The following is a 21,708-nucleotide window of genomic DNA, read 5'->3' as shown; positions in this document are numbered from 1 at the left end:
TATGTGGCCGGGCGCGGTGGCTCAAGCCTGTAATCCCAGCACTTTGGGAGGCCGAGGCGGGCGGATCACGAGGTCAGGAGATCGAGACCATCCTGGCTAACATGGTGAAACCCCGTCTCTACTAAAAATACAAAAAACTAGCCGGGCGTGGTGGCGGGCGCCTGTAGTCCCAGCTACTCGGAGGCTAAGGCAGGAGAATGGCCTGAACCTGGGAGGCGGAGCTTGCAGTGAGCCGAGATCGCGCCACTGCACTCCAGCCTGGGTGACACAGCGCGAGACTCCGTCTCAAAAAAAAAAAAAAAAAAAAAAAAAAAAATTTTTGTGGGTACATATTAAGTGTATATATTTATGGGGTACATCAGATGTTTTGATACAGGCATGCAATGTGAAATAAGCACATCATGGAGAATGGGGTGTCTGTCCCCTCAAGTATTTATCCTTTGAGTTACAAACAACCCAGTTATACTCTTTAAGTTATTTAAAAATATACAATTAAGTTACTATTGACTATAGGCAGTCTATTGTGCTATCAAATAGTAGGTCTTATTCTATTTTTTTTAACCCATTAAGCTATGGTATATTCTGACAGACCTATCTGCACATGTTCATGAGGTACAAGCTCATTGTCTAGAGTCCACAAATTTTGTACTTACAATAAAGTGTTCTGTACTGAGCATTATAATGGTATTTTTTTGGACAACTTCTAGTTTTTATATTTTATAAAACGATGCTGTATGCCCTTACAAGTATACTTTAGGTTTAATTTTCTTTTTATAACTGAAATTCTTCTTATTTCTAATAAGTAAGGTTTTCCTGTATAGGAAAAGTGAGTAACATAGCAACAGAAAACAGTCTGCATTTAATATTCTTAATTCTAACATGTATAGGATTGAGAAGTTTGTATGATATAATAATTGATATTTCCCTAGCGATTCTTTGTGTTTAGTTATTTGAATTCACTTCAGCACAGTGTTGAATCTTTCAGGTCATACTAGTGAAATGCTTCTGGTATGTAAATGATAAAATGGCTATTGTCTTTTAATTAAAGAATTATATTTTTAAAGAAGGCTCATGGTAAAATTAGAGAACCATTTGGAAGTATATTTACTAAGTGTTTACTTGATAGATAGACATTTTAGAAAATATATTGGTATGTAAACATTTTTTTAAAAAACTGATTGTTTAAGTTATTGCCCTTCATTTGATAAAGGGCTTAACTTGTTTGTTTATTTATTTATTTATTTATTTGAAAGAGGGTCCTGCTCTGTCACCCAGGCTAGAGTGCAGTGGCATGTCTCAGCTCACTGCAGCCTTGATGTATTAGTCTGTTCTCATACTGCTATTAATAACTACTTGAGACTGGGTAGTTTATAAAGAAAAGAGGTTTAATTGGCTTACAGTTCTGCAGGCTGTACAGGACGCATTGCTGAGGAGGCCTCAGGAAACTTATAATCATGGCAGAAGAGGAAGCAGGCTCATCTTAAATGGCCAGAGCGGGAGGAAGAGAGCGAACGAGGAGGTGCTACACACTTGTAAACAACCAGATCTCATGAGAACATACTCACTATCACAAGAACAGTAAGAGGGAAATCTGCCCGCATGATCTAATCACCTTCCACCAGACCCCTCCTCCAACATCAGGGATTACAATTCAGCATGAAATTTGGGCAGGGACACAAATCCAAACCATATCATTCCACCTCTGGCCCGTCCCAATTCCCATGTCCTTCTCACATTGCAAAATACAATTTTCCCTTCTCAACAGTCCCCCAAGGCTTAACTCATTTCAGCATTTAACTCAAAAGTCCACAGTTCAAAGTCTCATCTGAGACAAGTCAAGTCCTTTCCACCTGTGAGTCTGTAAAATAAAAAACAAGTTAGTTACTTCCAAAATACAATGAGGGTACAGGCATTGGTAAATACACCCATTTCAAAAGGGAGAAATCAGCCAAAACAAAGAGTTTATAGACCCCATGCAAATTCAAAACCTAGCAGGGCAGTCATTAAATCTTAAAACTCCAAATTCCTTTGACCCCATATCTCACATCCAGGGCATACTGGTGCAAGGAGTGGGCTCCCAAGGCCTTGGGCAGCTCTGCTCCTGAGGCTTTGCAGGCTACAGCCCCTGCGACTGCTCTCACAGGCTGCTGTTTAGTGCCTGCAGCTTTTCCAGGTGCATGGTGCAAGCTGTCGTTCAGGCTACCGTTTTAGAGTCAGGAGAATGGTGGTCCTCTTCTCACAGCTCTACTAGGCAGTGCCCCAGCGGGGACTCTGCGTGGAGGCTCCAATGCCACATTTCCCCTCTGCACTGCCCTAGTGGAGGGTCTCCCTGAAACAGGCTTCTGCCTGGACATCTAGGCTTTTCCGTATGTCTTCTGAGATCTTGGTGGAGGCTCCCATGCCTCAACTCTTGCACTCTGTGCACCTGCAGACTTAACACCACGTGGAAGCCACCAAGACTTACGGCTTCCACTCTCTGAAGCAATGGCCTGAGCTGTACCTTAGGCCCTTTTAACCATGGCTGGAGCTGGAGCAGCCACAATGCAAGACACCATGTCCTGAGGCTGCACAGAGCAGTGGGGCCCTGGGCTTGGTCCTCAAAGCCATTCTTCCCTCCTAGGCCTCAGGGCCTGTGATGAGAGGCGCTGCCTCAAAGGTCTCTGAAATGCCTTCAAGGCATTTCCCCCATTATCTTGGCTAGCAACATTTGACTTCTCTTTATTTTTGAAAATTTCTGCAGCTGGTTTGAATTGCTCCCCAGAAAATGGGTTTTTCTTTCCAGGCTGCAAACTTCCCTAACTTTTATACTCTGCTTCTCTTTTAAGTATAAGCTCCAGTTTTACATCATTTATTTGCTCACAAATATGACCATAGGGTGCTAGAGAAGCCAGGCCACATCTTGAATACTTTGCTGCTTAGAAATTTCTTCTGCCAGATGCCCTAAATCATCATTCTCAAGTTCAAAGTTCCACAGATCGCTAGGGTAGTGGCACAATGCCTCCAACCTCTTTGCTAATGCATAACAAAAGTGACCTTTGCTCCATTTCCCAATAAGTTCCTCATCTCCATCTGAGACCTCCTTAGCCTGGACTTCATTGACCATATCACTATCAGAATTTGGTCACTATGATTTTAACAAGTCTCTAGGACATTCCAAACTTTCCATCATCTTCCTGTCTTCTTCTGAGCCCTCCACACTCTTCCAACCTCTGCCTGTTACCCAGTTCCAAAGTCACTTCCACATTTTCAGGTATCTTTATACAATTCCCCACTCCTAGTACCAATGTATTGTGTCACTCCGTTCTCATACTGCTATAAAGAACACCTGAGACTGGGTAATTTATAAAGATAAGACGTTTGATTGGCTCACAGTTCTGCAACCTGTACAGGAAGCATGGCTGGGAGGCCTCAGGAAATTTATAATCACAGCAGAAGGGGAAGCAGGCTCATCTTACATGCAGGAGGGAAGGAGTGAAGGGGTAGCTGCTACAAACTTTTGAACAACCAGATCTCATGAAAACTCATTCACTATCACAAGAACAGCAAGGGGGAAATCTGCCCCCATGATCCGTTTACCAGGCTTCCTCTCCCAACATTGGGGATTACAATTCAACATGAGATTGGGCAGAGACACAAATCCAAACCACATCACTCAACCTCCCAGGCTGAAGTGATCCTCCCACCTCAGCCTCCTGGATAGCTAGTACTACCGGTATGCGCCATGATGCCCAGCTAGTTTTTATTTTTTGTAGAGTCAGGGTCTCACTGTGTTGCCCAGGCTGTTCTCGAACTCCTGGGCTCAAGTGATGTACCTGCCTCAGCCTCCCAAAGTGCTGGAATTATAGGCGTGAGCCACTATGCCCAGCCTAAGGGCTTAATTTTATTAAAGAAATAAGAAAAATATGTTGTGATTCAGAGGACTCTTTATCAGACCTGTAGAAGAGAAAACACGTCTAAAAGATTTGAGGATGAATTAAATTATGAGAACTGTTGAACACCTTGACATTTTTTCCAGTTCCTTGAAAAGGTAAAATTGATTTCCACAGGAACTACCTCTGATATTCCTATTACTGTTGGGATATTAGAAAAAAAAAAATTTTTTTTTCTTTTTTTTTGAGATGAAGTCTCGCTCTGTCCCCCAGGCTGGAGTGCAGTGGCGTGATCTCGGCTCACTGCAAGCTCCGCCTCCTGGATTTGCGCCATTCTCCTGCCTCAGCCTCCCGACTACAGGCGCCTGCCACCAAGCCTGGCTAATTTTTTGTATTTTCGGTAGAGACGGGGTTTCACCATGTTAGCCAGGATGGTCTCCATCTCCTGACCTCGTGATCCACCCGCCTCGTCCTCCCAAAGTTCTGGGATTACAGGCGTGAGCCACCGCGCCCGGCCGAAAAAATTTTAAAGAAACTATTGCCTTTCAATGCTTTTCTCTTTCTAACCACTTTTCAACAAGTAATTAGTAGTATTTTCTTCTAGGTTGTATACAGGTGAAATTATAAAGCAAAGAAAACTACTTCTTACTTTAAAAGATTTTTTAAAGTAAGGCTGGTGCAGTGGCTCATGACTATAATCCAACATTTTGGAAGGCTGAGGCAGGAGGATCATTTCAGCCCAGGAGTTCGAGACCAGCCTGGTCAACACATTGAGACCCCACCTCTACAAAAAGTAAAATTAAAAAAAAATTAGCTGGACATGGTGGCATGTGCCCGTAGTCCCAGTTACTTGGGAGGATGAGGCAGGGGATCCCTGGAGCCCAGGAGTTTGAAGCTGCAATGAGCTATGATCATACCACAGCCCTCCAGGCTGGGTGACGGAGTGAGATCCTGTCTCAGAATTTATAAAGAAAAGAAAATATTTTAAAAATAAACATATAATTTGTATTTACATTAATAAACTAAATTTTGTACATTTACTTAAATATTTAAATAGAACTATATGAAAGTGCCATTTTTCTAGATTAATGATGGTCAATTCTGTGCAATGTCTTTTTTTTTTTTTTGAGATGGAGTCTCACTCTGTCACTCAGGCTGGAGTGCAGTGGTGCTATCTCGGCTCACTGCAAGCTCCATCTCCCAGGTTCACGTCATTCTCCCGCCTCAGCCTCCCGAACAGCTGGGACTCCAGGCACCCTCCATCACACCCTGGCTAATTTTGTTTTTGTATTTTTAGTAGAGACAGGGTTTCACCATGTTGGCCAGGATGGTCTTGATCTCCTGACCTTGCGATCTGCCCGCCTCAGCCTCCCAAAGTTCTGGGATTACAGGCGTGAGCCACCACGCCCGGCCAATTATGTGTAATTTCATATGGTCCAATCTAACATATATATGAACCATATAGCAGTAAAAAGAACAAAGGATATAACATATTACCTCTTTATATGAGGACATTTTGGTTTTAATTGTTTTCGTTATTCATATTCCCAACTATTAGTTCCTAGGTCTTTGCAGTAGTTTCATCTATTTTTCTCTTTTTATTATTAACTGTGAACTGTCAACTAACAGAGTTGCCACATTCAGGTTAAATTGACCCCACTTTGCTCTTTAGCAAGAAGGTCTTGACTGGCTTTTATATCTTAATTTGATCCATTTCTCATCTTCTAGCTCAGTGGCTTCTACTCAGTTCTAAGATAAACTGTCATTTCTGGTTCTCCTGTTCTCATTCTGTTCTGGTTGGGTGGTGAGGGCTGGGATGCTAATATGTCCATCACAGCTGTTATATGACCTTTTTAAATATTTTCTCTGGAAGAATGACTCTGATTCAGCATCTTATTTTCTTTAAGTCATGATGCCATTTTGTGTTTAGTCAATTTATCAGAAACTAAAAATGTTGCAAATTCCCATATGTGTGAGTTTCACGATACTTTTTATTTTCCTGTAAAGTGTAGTAAGGTATAAATGAGTTTAAGAAAAATAGAAAACAATAATTCTGAGTTTAGTTTTGGATCTTGGATTGGCTGGGCATACTCACTAGCTAAGTACGTTTTACATACTAGCCATGAAGTATGCATGATTCATATCTATACCTTAGCAAAATTGTAAACCACTATACTATATAGTACTTAGGTCTTTTTGTACTCTAGAATTTGGGGACTCTAAGATTATTTTATTCTGAAAAACAAGTGTAGTAGAAAAATAGCAAAAATACACCTTCAGTGCCTTGTCTTAGCTATGGTCACTGTCATATTGTCAAGTATTACAAATTTGTATTACTTTTTTTTTTTGAGATGGAGTCTCACGTTGCGCAGGCTGGAGTAGTGCAGTGGCATGATCTCAGCTCACTGCAACCTCCACCTCCCAGATTCAAGTGATTCTCCTTCCTCAGCCTCCCGGGTAGCTGGGATTACAGGTGTGCGCCACCACACCTAGCTAATTTTTGTATTTTTAGTAGAGATGAGGTTTTGCCATGTTGGCCAGGCTGGTCTTGAACTCCTGACCTCAGGTGATCCACCTGCCTTGGCCTCCCAAAGTGCTAGGGTTACAGATGTCAGCCACTGCACCTGGCCTGTATTATGGTTTTTAAAAACATCCCCTCTTCTTTTCTTCAGATAAAAATGATAGAAAGGCCCAAACTTGCTGCTGTGTGTGGACATTATGATTATTATTATGCTCAACTTGATATGCTGAGGAGGAGAGCCCAGGAACCAAGTTATCACCCTATTCCTCAAGAAAATACTGGAGTTGAGGATTATGGTCAGGAAGAGAGGCATGGTCCATCCCCAAGTCAATGGTAATATTGTGGTCTAGCTTAAGCTTTGATTAATCTGAAAATATCTTTATATATTAACATTAATTATTCTGAAATCCAAATTCTCCTAACACAAATAATCCAAGAAGAACTTTCCAAATCTTCATTTTAAACACATAGTTCCCTTGACCTTTTTCTTTTGTTTGCTTTTGTAGACAGAGTCTCGCTCTGTTGCCTAGGCTGGAGTGCAGTGGCGCTATCTCAGCTCACCGCAACCTCCGCCTTCCGAGTTCAAGCGATTCTCGTGCCTCAGCCTCCCCAGTAGCTGGGACTACAAGCGTGCACCACCATGCCTGGCTAATTTTTGTATTTTTAGTAGAGACAGGGTTTCACCATGTTGGCCAACCTGATCTCGAACTCCTGACCTCAGGTGATCTGCCCGCCTTGGCCTCTCAAAATGCTGGGATTACAGGCATGAGCCACCGTGCCTGGCCGTGTTAGTCTCTCTATGTCAGCCCTACACCTGCTCATTAGTTGGTTCTTCAAATTCTCAGGTACCCTCTCACCAGGCAGCCACTGAGCTCATGTGATCCACCTGCCTTGGCCTCCTAAAGTGCTAGGACTACAGGCGTGAGCCACTATGCCCAGCCTTTTTTTTTTTTTTTTTGTTAGAAAGATTTTGTTTTTATTTCCATCAGAATGTCATATATATTACACAAATCATATCTGTTGGCATCTCAAGCATATAACAATTACATGTTCTTATAAATTACGTGGAAATTACATATACTGTGAGAAGTGTTGTAATTATTGTGTAATGTGTATTATAATTTAGCCTATCGAAGTAACAAAGTCTCATAATTAAAGCAATAAATGTGTTGATAGATTATGATAAGTAATTGATAAATTATCTTCTTTTCCCCTTAACCCTTTTTCATATCAAGTCTGATCTAGCTTATTTTCTTATTCATAGAGCTGCTTAACTGTAGGCACAGACCTATACCCCTGCCCTTTTAATATTCTTTCTTCCTCCTGCTAAATTCCACTGTATGGCAGGTGAAAAAATAGTTGTGTATATTTCATTTCTCAAAGAGGTTACTAATATGAATCAATAATTGAATCGTTAAAATCAAATGATCATTTGAGACATTTTGAGAAGATACATTTCATTCAGCATTTATGTTCTAGGGATCTTCAAAATATGGACATATTAGAAAGAAAATAGTATTCTTAAATTGGTCTTATGGTAGATTTTCAAAAATTTTACTCCATAATAGATTTCTGCAGATCTACAATATTTTCAAAATTTTTTCACACTGATGTCGATATTCCTGTGTCCAGAGTAATTGACACCTAACACAGGCCTGAAGACTTAAGTCTAAGAGTTCTTTTTAAAAAGTGTTTGTCATCAAATTTTTTTGTTCAGGGTTAGGAATTTGTTACTTTGACAACTGTGGTTATTTATTGTTGAAATTTTGGATGAATTATGAAAAATACAAGAGACTATGTGATGGTAATCTCATTAATAGTGAAAATGAGATAAGCCAGAATGATGAGAAAATAATTTCTTCAGAAACATATAATGGGAAAAGCAGATGTTTTATCTTTAAAGATACTGGGCACTGTTGTGGTTTTTATCTATCTTCATAACACATTTTTAATTATCTCCACAATTATCAAAAGTTGCATCTTCCGTTCATTCAAATTGTAATACCCATATTGGACTCAATTAGTGAGGGATGTAGATTTTACAGATGAACTGGGAGCAGCCACAAAACTCCCTTTCCCTTTTCTCAACCACTGGGAAAATATATCTTCCACTCTTTGTCTGGATTTGAGAGCTGTCAAGCTATCAATTATTTTGACCACGTGTGATTTTATCTCCCAAGCTCTCACATGAAACAATAGAAAGGGTCCTTCTCTTTCCTGGATGCCCCTTTGATGCCTGGTAACCCCTCCTCTTTGTATACTCTCCCATCCCCAACTTTCTGTCTGCTGGAGGTCTAATTACAGGCCATGGGATGGAGGAAGAGGAATTTTTTTTTTTTTTTTTTTTGAGACAATCTCACTCTGTCACCCAGGCTGGAATGTGGTGGCCCCATCTCGGCTCACTGCAAGCTCTGCCTCCCGGATTCACATCATTCTCCTGCCTCAGCCTCCCAAGTAGCTGGGACTACAGGCGCCCACCACCATGCCTGGCTAATTTTTTTTATTTTTAGTAGAGATGGGGTTTCACTATGTTAGCCAGGATGGTCTCGATCTCCTGACCTTGTGATCTGCCTGTCTCGGCCTCCCAAAGTGCTGGGATTATAGGAGTGAGCCACCGTGCCCAGCTGAGGAAGAGGAATTTGTATAGAATTGTAGGGGTGGAAAGGGAGTAGGTAGACAGAGAAATAGAGAATGTCTTTTGGACAGCCCCTGGGTGTCGGAATCATTTTTCTCATGAAGATATTGATATATGTGCCAATTAGGCTTTTGAGACAGATGAGTGCTTACAATTTACCCTCATTTGATTCAGGAACTATCTGTGTGTCAGGCACTTCACAGCCCTAATCTCTTCTAATCCTTGTATCAATTCCTGTGAAATGGCACCGTGCCCACTTTACAGCTGAGGAACTAAGACTCAAAGACTTTAGCTTGTCATTTCATCCTGTTTCTAAACCCCTGATTATTAACTCGCCTCTTTGTAAGTTGGGGATGCTTATCATGAGAGGAGTTTCTGAAATGACAGTTCTGTCTTTGGAGCCTTAGAAGTTACTCATATTCCAAAAAACTTATGATCTGAAATGTGGTTTTTATTAACAACCAGTAGTTACAGAAATGTTTTACAGGAAATTCTACCAAAAAAAAAAAAAAAAGATAGATACGTAAAATGTGAGTATAAACTTGAAAATTGTTTGACTGGAATTGACTAAAATTGTGCTGGAAAAATACCTTAAACATTTGGAGAGACAGCTAACCCATGATTTCTTTTCTCATTAACCATTTATGTGCGGAGATAAAGGGATGGATGGAGGGACACATTCTGCTCTCAGGGAGCTCAGTATGTGGTGCAGGAAACAGATATGCAGCCATTCTTTTTTTTCTTTTTTTTCGAGACGGAGTCTTGCTCTGTCACTCAGGCTGGAGTGCAGTGACGTGATCTTGGCTCACTGCTACCTCTGCCTCCCAGGTTCAAGCGATTCTCCTGCCTCAGCCTCCCCAGTAGCTGGGATTACAGGCGCCTGCCACCACACCCGGCTAATATTTTTTTAGCAGAGACGGGGTTTCACCATGTTGGTCAGGCTGGTCTCGAACTCCTGACCTCAGGCAATCCACCCACCTCGGCCTCCCAAAGTGCTGGGATTACAGGTGTGAGACACCACATCCAGCTGCCATTGTTAAATCAGGAGAAACAACCTGTACATTAGACACCTACACAAAGCATGAGAATTTCTGGATCTGGGTCTGTTTTCCTCCCCACAACAATGGAAGGACTGAATCTTGCCCTGAAGAAAACTTACTGGATAAGAATATTTTTCTGTTTAATCCTCTCCTGTATCCCCACTTGTTACTCTTTATCCTTTTTTCCTCTTGATTCCAAAATTTTATTTTCCAATGTAAAGATTCTGTAACTGTGAACTACTTCTTGAACTTGGAACTTCAAGCCACCAGTGAATTGTGAATCTCATTACTAAACTGAAAATCTACTTGTCAAATTGGTGCATAAGATTTGTTAAAGTTTCTACTTAAGCTGAACATTCTTATTTTCTAAGGCCTGCTGAGTACCTTCAGAGAAAATTTGAAGCTCAACAATATAAGCTGAAAGTAGAGAAGCAATTGGTAAGTAAAATACCAAATATGGGAAGCAATTAGGAATTTCCTAATAGTTTTTCTGTTCACAGATTTTCAAGTCAAAGTTCATTCCATCAGAAGGTCAAGACTACTCTCTACTAGTCCCCAGTTTTTTTTTTGTTTTTTGTTTTTTTCTGAGACGGAGTCTCGCTGTGTCACCAGGTTGGAGTGCAGTGGCGTGATCTTGGCTCACTGCAACCTCTGCCTCCCAGATTCAAGCAGTTCTCCTTCCCCAGCCTCCCAAGTAGCTGGGATTACAGGCTCTCACCACCACACCCGGCTAACTTTTGTATTTTTGGTAGAGACGGGGTTTCACCATGTTGTCCAGGCTGGTCTTGAACTCCTGACCTCAGGTGATCCACCCACCTAGGCCTCCCAAAATGCTGGGATTACAAGTGTGAGCCACTGCACCTGGCCCGAGTCCCCAGTTTTTAATAGCTAAAGAAAATAATGGGAAAGGGTTGAATTAGAGTCCTAGCAGTCTGGCTTCTTTCTTGGCTTTATCTCTTCTGTGGGACCTTGGACAGTTCATTCAACCTATCTGAGCCTTAATTTCCTTTTCTATAAATGACAATTTTTAGAGTAGGTGAGCTTCAAATTACAGTGCTCTAGTGCTTTGGTTCTATTTTGTTAAAGATTCTTCTGCACATTAAAAAAAAGTGACAAGGGGCCGGGCGCGGTGGCTCACGCCTGTAATCCCAGCACTTTGGGAGGCCAAGGCAGGCAGATCACGAGGTCAGGAGTTCGAGACCAGCCTGACCAACATGGTGAAAGCCTATCTCTATTAAAAATACAAAAATTAGCTGGGTGTGGTGGTGCATGCCTGTAATCCCAGCTACTCAGGAGGCTGAGGCAGGAGAATTGCTTGAACCCAGGAGGGGGAGGTTGCAGTGAGCCGAGATCGTGCTACTGCACTCCAGCCTGGGCGACAGAGCAAGACTCTGTCTCAAAAAAACAAAAAAACAACAAACAACAACAACAGCAGCAACAAAAAAGTGATTAGGCCAGATATGATGACTCATGCCTGTAATCCCAGCACTTTGGGAGGCTGAGGTGGGCAGATCGCTTCAGCCCAGGAGTTCGAGACTAGCCTGGGCAACATAGTGAGATCTTATCTCTACAAAAAAAAAAAAAGATTACCTGGGTGTTGTGGCATGTGCCTGTTGTCCCAGGTACTCAGGGGGCTGAGGCAGGAGGATTGCTTAAGCTCGGGAGGCAAAGGTTACAGTGAGCTAAGATTGTGCCACTGTATTCCAGCCTGGGTGACAGAGTGAGACTCTGTCTAAAGAAAAAAAGACTCAGCTTGGTGGCTCACGCCTGTAATCCCAGCACTTTGGGAGGCAGGGGTGGGCGGATCACGAGGTCAGGAGATTGAGACCATCCTGGCTAACACGGTAAAACCCCGTCTCTACTGAAAATACAAAAAAATTAGCCAGGCATGGTGGCAGGTGCCTGTAGTCCCAGCTACTTGGGAGGCTTGAGGCAGGAGAATGGCGTGAACCTGGGAGGTGGAGCTTGCAGTGAGCCGAGATTGGGCCACTGCACTCCAGCCTGGGTGACAGAGCGAGACTCCATCTCAAAAAAAAAAAAGGGACTGTTGTACTTTATTTGAAATGAAAGTTAACCTTTACCCTTAAATACTGTCAGAATTCTGGGGCTGAGAGAGGCGGGATTTGCACCCTATTTATATCACTCTTGTTTTGAACCGTTGAAAACCTATAGTTCTATTCCCCTACATAATTCATGCTCTGGGGTTGCTAACCCTTTACAAACCTTTGATATCACAGTTATGTTACCAATTCCAAAAATAAATCTACATATCTCAAATGGTAGCATAACATATGGATCATTTAGAATAAATTATATAAATGATTGAATTAATTTTTTAAAATTGTTTACTATGTGCGTGGCACAGTGGCTCACACCTGTAATCCAATCACTTTGGAAGGCTGAGGCAGGAGGATCACTTGAGCTCAGGAATTCAAAACCAGCCTGGCAGCATAGTGAGACCTTATCTCTACCAAAAATTTTAAAATTAGCCAGACGTGGCAGCATGTGCTTGTTGTCGCAGCTACTCAGGCTGAGGCAGGACAATTGCATGAGCCCAGGAGTTGGAGGCTGCAGTGAGGCAAGATCATGCCCCTGTACTCCAGCCTGGGTGACAGAGTGAGACTCTCTCAAACAGAAAAATACATATATATGTTTTAATGTTTTATACTTAAGAAAATTCTACTACTTACTACAAAAAACTCCCAAATACTGAGTTTGCTTAGTGATATAATTCTTATTTATAGGAAAAAGTCAAGGTCAAATCAGAAGATGAAGATGTTTCTGAAATCAAAGTATGCTTTATAAATTATTTCATTCAATAAATAGGGTCTTCGTCCATCTTCTGCCGAGCCAAATTACAACCAGAGACAAGAGCTAAGAAGTAATGGAGAAGAGCGTAGATTCCAGGAGTGGCCATTTAGGAAAAACGAAATGAAGGAACAGGTTAAAAACTTTAATTCCAGGGCTACCCTTGTATTTCTTTGTATTACTGTCTTTTGTACTGTAATAGGAAGTTACTTCTGTTTCCTACAGTGCCCCTGAATATGTCAACACCATGCTGAGTGTTACAGGGGATACAGAGTTAGGTATTTCACTTTTTCAGATAATGCAATATGGCTAAGTTCATACAGCTTTTCACCTTGCGATTCATAGAGTTACTGTCCCTCATTAACAGATTTGGGATTTGTATTAGTTTCCTGGGCTGCTGTAACAGAGTTCAACAAACTAGGTGGCTTAACACAATAGAAATGTATTGTCTTATAATTCTGGGAGAGTGGAAATCCAAAATCAAGGTGTCAGCAGTACCAAGTGCCCTCTGAAACCTGTAGGGGAATCCTTCCTTGCCTCTTCCCAGCTTCTGGTGTGTCGCTGGCAGTCTTTGGCATTCCTTTACTTGCAGTCACATCACTCCATTCTCTGCCTGTATCACATGCTGTTCTTCCTGTGTGTCCGTCTTCACATGGCCATCTACTTGCAAGGACACCAGTCATATTGAACTAAGGGCCCACCAGTATGATCTCACCTTAACTAGTCTCATCTGCAGTGACCCCGTTTTCAAATGGGATCACATTCTTAGGCACTGGGGGTTAGGACTTCAACATATTTCTTTTTGGGGAGAGACAAAGTTCAGTGCGTAAGAGGGTTATATATAAAAGTGGGATTTATAAAGTCAGTGTACGTCATGAACACATTTGGGTTGTATATAAAATTGAGCTTTGTAGCTGAAGCTACTGTCTCACAGGGTGTGAAGTACCAGAGCCAAAACATAAGACAGATTATCATCTTTAGGAGCAACATATTTTTCTAACCTTATTTTATATTACACACTTTTGAAATTGTAGGCTGCATAAATATTATTTTGGTTATGGTGTTCATAAACATTTAAAGTTTCTGGATTGGGTTTGCTTTCCAGGAATATTGGAAGCAGTTAGAGGAAATACGCCAACAGTACCACAATGACATGAAAGAAATTAGAAAGAAGATGGGGAGAGAACCAGAGGTAAATTCATTCTTCTAGGGGAAACATTGTTCTATCGATTTAGAGCTAACTAAATTGAGCCGGTATTAAAAGTAATGATTTTCTCATAGAAAAGATAAAGTTTTATCATAGAGATAATCATGCAGAATTCTTTTTTAATAGGAAAGCTGTCAGACCTCATTGGAGCTTCAGTTTATTATGGTTTACGAGAGACTCCACAAGATAATAAGGATATCTGAGATTCTCAGGAATGGCTATTATTAAGAGTACTTATTGATTGTTTTTCTTATGAATCACTCAATATGTATTTACTGAGCAGCAACTTTAGACCAGAACTGGATTAGATGCAGAAAGTACAAAATGAGTGTAAGTTCATGCCCAGAAGGAGCAAAACAACAACAACAACAACAACACACTAGCATTTTTTCAACTCTCTGCAGGGTAAGGTTCTAAAGGCTATTTAAGGCAAAATCTGAGTGCAGTTGAACTGCTGCTTAAAAATTTCTTAAAGGTGCCACATTGGAAATTCATCCTTCCATCTCCCAAGAAGGTCTCTAGAGTTGGCACAGATCACTGCTTCTTCAGAAGAGCTGCAGATGAAATAGCCAGCCTGTGTTTGGAAACCATGTTGTAAGAAAGACACATGGCTATTGAAACACTAGGAACACACTCAGTGCCCTGGAATGCTCTCTTAGGAGAAGCTTGCAGGCACTGAGATGGCTGTCTCGCATCCCACATGGACTTGGCCACACACTCATTGAGTAGAGCCACCATGCTGCTGAAATCAATCGCTCTCTCTTTCTCTTCTACCGCAGTGCATACAGATAAATTCATATAAGTCAAATGAATGTACGGTGCACTTCAGTTGTTTTTGCCAGGCTGCGAACCAGAGCTTTCACATACTGTATTAGTCTGTTCTCATACTGCTAATAAAGACATACCCGAGACTGGGTAATTTATAAAGAAAAAGAGGTTTAATAGACTCACAGTTTCACATGGCTAGGGAGGCCTCACAATCATGGCAGAAGGCAAAGGTGGAGCAAAGTCATGCCTTACATGAAGGCAGGCAAGAGAGTTTGTGCAGGGGAACTCTCATTTACAAAACCATCAGATCTTGTGAGTCTTACCACCATGGAAACAGTATGGGGGAAACTGCCCCCATGATTCAGTTATCTCCACCTGGCCCCACCCTTAACACATGGGGATTATTACAGTTCATGGTGAGATTTGGGTGGGGACACAGCCAAACCATATCACATACATACTTTATTTTATTTACCCCATACAGAGAAGTTAAGTAGTTCATCCAAAGTCACGTAGCTATTACAAGGCAGACTAAATATTTCAATATCTGACTCTAGGCTGGGCATGGTAGCTCATGACTGTAATCCCAGCAATTTGAAAGGCTGAGGTGGGAGGATCGCTTGAGCCCAGGAATTTGAGACCAGCCTGGGCAACATAGGGAAACCCTAGCTCTAAACATATATATGTGTGTATATATATGTGTATCTACACAGATATATACAAAAAAATTTTAAATTAGCTGAGCATGGTGGTTTGCACCTATAGTCCTAGCTACTTGGGAGGCTAAAGCAGGAAGATTGCTTGAGCTGGGAGCTAAAGGCTGCAGTGAGCCATGATTGTGCCACTGTGCCCCAGCCTAGGATACAGAGCAAGATTCTGTCTCAAAAAAATAAAATAAAGTAAAATAAAACAAAAATCTGACTCTAAAAGCCCTACTCACATTCATGCCTGTAATCCTAGCACTTTGGGAGGCAAGGCAGAAGGATTGCTTGAGCCCAGGAGTTTGAGACCAGCCTGGGCAACATAATGAGACTCCATCTGTACAAAAAATTAAAAAAATTAGTGGGGCATGGTGGTAAATGCTTCTAGTCCCAGCTACTCAGGAGGCTGAGGTGGGAGGCTGAGGTTGTTCCACTGCACTCCAGTCTGGGCAACAGAGGGAGGCCCTGTCTCAAAAAATAAAAAAATACAATTATAACCACTATTCTTTCTGGCATATGCAATTCTACTTGTAAATGGTTGGAATGATGAGACACATGTATAAAACAATCATAGAGTAAGCCCTGTAGGTGCACAGGAGCCAAGATGAGCAGAATGAGCAGGAAGTGGGTGTTTATGGAAGAAGTGGGTGGGGCCTAAACTATGTCTGAGAAGAAGAGTGGAATATGGAGAGGCAGAGTTAAGGGAGGAGGGTGGGCATTCTGAAAGAGCCATGCGAAGGTTGGGATAGAGGACTGCATGTGCTGGGAGGGGCAGCCTGGAGGTTGTTCTCTCCAGAGCAGAGGCCTGGCTCATGGTGGGCAGCCTGGAGCCATCATCAGCCTTATGTCTGAAGCTGATCTGGGATGGGCAGCCTGAGCCCTGCAAAAATGGATAGCAGACATTTCTACAGAGACTATGGAAGAAGGATTTGGGAAATATTGAGGCTGCGGGGGGGAAAAGGAGCCATCAAAAGGGTTCTGTCCAGCCATTCCATCATTGATCATGCATCAGCCAAGTAGCCTTCAGAGCTCACTCAGAACCAATCTTGTTGACTGTGTATAATTGTGTTAAAGGAGAACTCAAAAATAAGTCATAAAACCTATTTGGTGAAGAAGAGCAACCTGCCTGTCCATCAAGATGCATCTGAGGGAGAAGCACCTGTGCAGGTAATGATGGCTGTGATTAGACATGTGTGTGCTTGCGGTGTGTGTGCTCTACCCAAGTGGCTCTTACCCTTCTCTGTGCAGCAGAACCATGTAGGGAACTTTTTTTTTTTTTTTTTTTTTTTGAGACAGAGTCTCACTCTGTTGCCAGGCTGGAGTGCAGTGGCATGATCTTGGCTCACTGCAACCTCTGCCTCCTGGGTTCAAGTGATTTCCTGTCTCAGGCTCCCGAGTAGCTGGGACTACAGGCATGCGCCACCATGCCCAGCTAATTTTTGTGTTTTTAGTAGAGACAAGGTTTCACCATGTTGGCCAGGATGGTCTTGATCTCTTGACCTCGTGATCCACAAGCCTCAGCCTCCTAAAGTGCTGGGATTACAGGCATGAGCCACCACCTTTTTATCAGAACTTTTTAAAAACTCGGATGCCTCTCTCTGCCCCAGATGGTCTGGGATGGGGCCCAGGCATTCTGTCTGCAGAAGCTTGCTGGATGATTTAGTATGCAGCCAAATTTGAGAACTGCTGCTATTTAGCATAAGAACTTTCCACTCTTTGGAGGGTCTAAGTCAGTGTCTCAGACACATTGGTCAGGAAATCTGACAGTCAACTTCTCTTCCATTTCAACCTTATGTTTTTGGTGGAGGTAAGCGGCTGGGCAGAGTTGAAATAACAAATAAATCTCAAGAGAGTTTTTTCCCTTCTAAGAAAAGATTATACAATTATAATGCAAGATGAATCTGTTGATTTCAACCAATTCTGAGAATTATTCAACATTACATAAATCATAAAATGTTTTACTTTTCAAGGAGTTATATTGATTTTGTGAATAAGAAGCCCAAGCGTGCTTTTATTTTTGCTTAGTAAGAAGATTCTCAATGATTTGGCCCATACTGAGAGTTATTATCTTTTTTTCTTTTATTCTTTTTTTTTTTTTTAGACGGAGTTTTGCTCTTGTTGCCCAGGCTGGAGTGCAATGGCACGATCTCGGCTCACTGCAACCTCCGCCTCCTGGGTTCAAGCAATTCTCCTGCCTCAGCCTCCCAAGTAGCTGGGATTACAGGCTCCTGCCACCACGCCCAGCTACTTTTTGTATTTTAGTAGAGATAGGGTCTTGCCATGTTGGCCAGGCTAGTCTTGAACTCCTGACCTCGGGTGATCCACCCTCCTCGGCCTCCCAAAGTGCTGGGATTACAGGTGTGAGCCACCTCGCCCGGCCTAATTTTTATTATCTTTATAATTAGAGTAATTCTCTGTGTTTTAAATTATATTTATTGTTAGAGCTTGGTCCAGCGTCAACTAGAAATGGAAAATCCTCAAGGTATTATAAACTTGTCATTCAAAGGTGCCAGTAGAGTCACAGTCAAATTCCATGAAAACATGGCTCAGATATTACAGACATATTTTTCTCTCACATGTTTTTAACCTGGTTAGAGTAAATCTAGTGCCTTAAAGTTTTTTAAAGTCAGGTAATTAAACATAAACCACTGGAAGAACACAAATAAATGATGGTACCTTCCCTCAAAAAGTTTATATCAGGAATTGGGTGAATAAAATTTTGTATATTTTATGCAAGAGGAGTAACTTTGAAAGAAAGTACACCAAAATGCCAGTGGTGGTAATTGATGGTACCTGGATTGGTATGAGTAGGGGTGATTATTGTCTCTCTACTTTTTAGATTTTTTTATAAGAAGGTTACAGAACTTTTACTACAAATATGTATAATAAAGTGTCCGTTCCTTAGTTCTGTCAGCATTCTAATCAATAGCTTCAAACAAAAAAGCCATCTGAAAGACAGGAATGGTGGCACAAGACTGTAGTTCCAGCTATTGGGAGGCTGAGGAGTTTGAGACCAGCCTGGGTAATATAGCGAGACTCCATCTCTAAAACAAACAAACAAAAGGCATCTGATATTTCCTGAAGGCTGTCCTCCAGAGCAATCCAGCAGCAGATCCCTTTGCAAACTTTCATAAAGGAAATAATCGTCACTTAATTTGTCTAATTTTTGAATTTAGGTTTTAATTATCTTTTTTGAAGGAAATATGCAGCTATATAATAAGACACTTTTAAAAAGTCTCTACTTGTAAAGTTATCTTTCCAAAATACTGATTTGAACACATTATTTCTCTACATGACAATCAATGGTGACTGCCATTTTCCTTAGCATGGCATGCTAGACTTTTGTGAATTGTTCCTAACAGAATGTTCCGGCATCATCGCTCACATTTCCCCCAAACATACCCAAAGCTCTAAACTTTTCAAATTGCTTTTTAAAGCCCTACTTATTTAAAAAGACATCTTCCTTTTAACCTCCAGGCCTTTGTAAAATGTTCATTCCTCTCCGAAATTTCCTTTCCCTCTCTTCTTTTCTTGCAGAACACATTGTATCAGACCTCCTGGCGAAGTTTCTAGCACAGCTTTTTTCTCTTTGTCCCTTAGAATTAATAACTGCCTCACCTCTATGTCCACAGCATTTCCAAATACCTCATATACCAGCCTGTGTCAGTTTGAAGCATTATTAGCTATTTGCCCTGCAACCTTGGGAAGGGTGTTTTTCTGCCTTGCAATAGTATGAAGTCTGAAATCAGGACTCTGGCTTATGTATCTTACTTATACTTGTGAAGTTGGTTGTCTGATATGCTTGGATAGTCTGGTTGTCTCAATTGTATAATAAGTGCTCCATTACTTTACTTTTCTTAAAATACAACGATCTCAGATTCCAACCCCAGTCTACACCAGTGGGTGGGACATTCAATCTTAGTCTGCTGTCAAGCTCTTCAGGGTCATGTCATCTGAAAGGCCCTCTTGGCCCTGTGAAGACTGATAACCTTGCAGCCATGGGGTCTGGGATCTTGAGGCAGGAACTCCAGGCTTGTGTGCAGTCTCTTGCTCACTTCTCCAATGTGCTGCCACAGATTAGGACTTGAGTCCCCCATCTCTTTTTTAAAAAAACAGTTTTATTGAGATATAATTGATCATAATAAACCACACATATTTAATGTATATGCTTTATATGATTGACATACACACCCATTAAACCATCACCACGATCAATATAGTGAGCGTAGCCATCACTTGCAGAAGTTTGTTGCGCCCTTTTGTAAACTCCTCTCTCTCATTCTCCCTGCCTCTCGTCCCATCTCATCCCCATGCAACCACAGATCTGCTTTCTGTCGCTGTAGGTTGGTTTGCATTTTCTAGATTTGTTTGGATTACATAAATGGAGTCGTGCTGACTCCATAAATGGAGACTCCATTACATAAATGGAGTCTTTTTTCTGGCTTTCATTCACATAATAATGTTGAGATTTATTCATGTTGCACATATTAATAGTTCATCATTATTTATTGCCGAGTATATTCTATTGTATGAATATATCAAAATGTATTGATCCATTCACTGTAGATGGATATTTGGATTGTCTCCAGCTTTTGGCTGTTATAAATAAAGCTGCTAGGAACATTCATATACAAATCTTTTTTTTTTTTTTTTTTTTGAGACAAGTTTCACGCTTGTTGCCCAGGCTGGAGTGCAATGGTGCGATCTCAGTTCACCGCAACCTCCGCCTCCTGGGTTCAAGTGATTCTTCTGACTCAACCTCCCAAGTAGCTGAGACTACAGGCATGCGCCACCACGCCCGGCTAATTTTGTATTTTTCGTAGAGACGGGGTTTCACTATGTTGGTCAGGCTGGTCTCAAACTCCCGACCTGAGGTAATCCACCCACCTGAGCCTCCCAAGGTAATCCACCCACCTGAGCCTCCCAAAGTGCTGGGATTACAGGTGTGAGCCACCGTGCCTGGCTATCATGTACAAATCTTTATGTGGTCATATGCTTCTTTTCTTTCTTTTGGGTAAATACATTGAACTGGGATGGATGGATCATATAGTAGGTATATATTTAACTTTCAAAGAACTACCAAATGGTGTTCCCGAATGGTCGCACTGTGTTATACTCCCCTTGACATTGTATGAGTGTTTCAGTTCTCTTTATGCAGCTCTCTCCTCTTTGGGTCTTTGCCTTTCAGACTGTAGCACCTTGATACCCCCAAGCCTTGTCTTATCAACTCAGGGAGTCGGCCACACTCATCTTTGGTTCCCCATCCCTGTACCTCTTCAGTTCCCCATCCCCGCACCATGGCCTGCAAACACTCTCAAGACAGGAGGCTGAGGCAGTTGCAGGGCTTGTCTCATTGGTTTTCTGTTTCTCAGGGATTCCTGTCTTTCATTGCTGGATGTCTAATGTATTAAAAACCATTTATCAAGTATATATTTGGTCTGGCTCTTTGGTTGTTTCAGGTGAGGAATTAAATCTGGTTTCTGATACTCTGTCTTGGCTGAAAGCATACGACTTCAGTGCCCTCTGCTGGGGAGGGGTGGAGGGCACTCAAGTTCCATTTGGACATTGAGTTAGAGAGGTTGTGAGACTTTACATACCTGCTCTGGAGCCTTTACCCCACTGTTCCCTCTGCATGGAAAATGCTCTCCCTAGACCTGCATATGCCAAGGTCCAATATCATTCCAGGGCTTAAATCAATTGTCAGATAAGCTTTGCCTGTGTTACTCTCACTCCCTACTCGTTTTCCGTCCTGTTATCCTATTTTGTTCCCTTGATAGCACTAACACTTTCTGAAATTATGTCGTTTATTAACTCATTTATTACCTAGCCTACTGCAGTAAAATGTAAGCTCCATGTCAGCAGGGACCTTTCTGGTCATGTCCACTGTGCTAACCCATTTTGAGGGTGTCTGGCCCCTAGGGAGTGCTCAGTGTGAATTTGTGAAGTGAATATTAAGATGAAGATGATGCTAAGTAGGTAGTTGGATATGTGAGTCTGGAGCTCAGAGGAGAGGAAGAGTGAAGCCTGAAGATACCCATTTAAGAGTCACTGCTTAACGGTGGCGTTTAAATCCATAGGAATGAGTGAAACCCCTTGTGTTAGGGAAGAGAAGAGCAGACGGCCCAAGATAGGACGCTAAGAAACCTCCGAATATGGAGT

General features: G+C 41.8%; 1 protein-coding gene across 5 annotated transcripts in view; it reads left to right on the top strand.

Annotated features, from left to right (window-relative positions):
* Positions 1-21,708, top strand: part of NEK5 (NIMA related kinase 5) — a 95,866-nt gene that overhangs the window by 35,125 nt on the left and 39,033 nt on the right. For 3 of the 5 annotated variants that reach the window (XM_031655866.1, XM_021929652.2, XM_021929654.2), the window contains 6 exons: positions 1,409-1,519; positions 6,542-6,723; positions 10,437-10,503; positions 12,892-13,008; positions 13,979-14,065; positions 16,624-16,716. In XM_031655866.1, the coding sequence (XP_031511726.1) occupies positions 1,409-1,519; positions 6,542-6,723; positions 10,437-10,503; positions 12,892-13,008; positions 13,979-14,065; positions 16,624-16,716 (657 nt within the window). The remainder of the gene's footprint in view (positions 1-1,408; positions 1,520-6,541; positions 6,724-10,436; positions 10,504-12,891; positions 13,009-13,978; positions 14,066-16,623; positions 16,717-21,708) is intronic. The other 2 variants (XM_021929653.2, XM_031655867.1) reach the window with 2 other exon arrangements.

Source organism: Papio anubis, chromosome 15, assembly GCF_008728515.1.
Source record: "Papio anubis isolate 15944 chromosome 15, Panubis1.0, whole genome shotgun sequence".
NCBI lineage: Eukaryota > Metazoa > Chordata > Mammalia > Primates > Cercopithecidae > Papio > Papio anubis.
The sequence above is the reverse complement of the archived record's forward strand: the minus strand, read 5'-3'. Positions and strand labels throughout refer to the sequence as shown.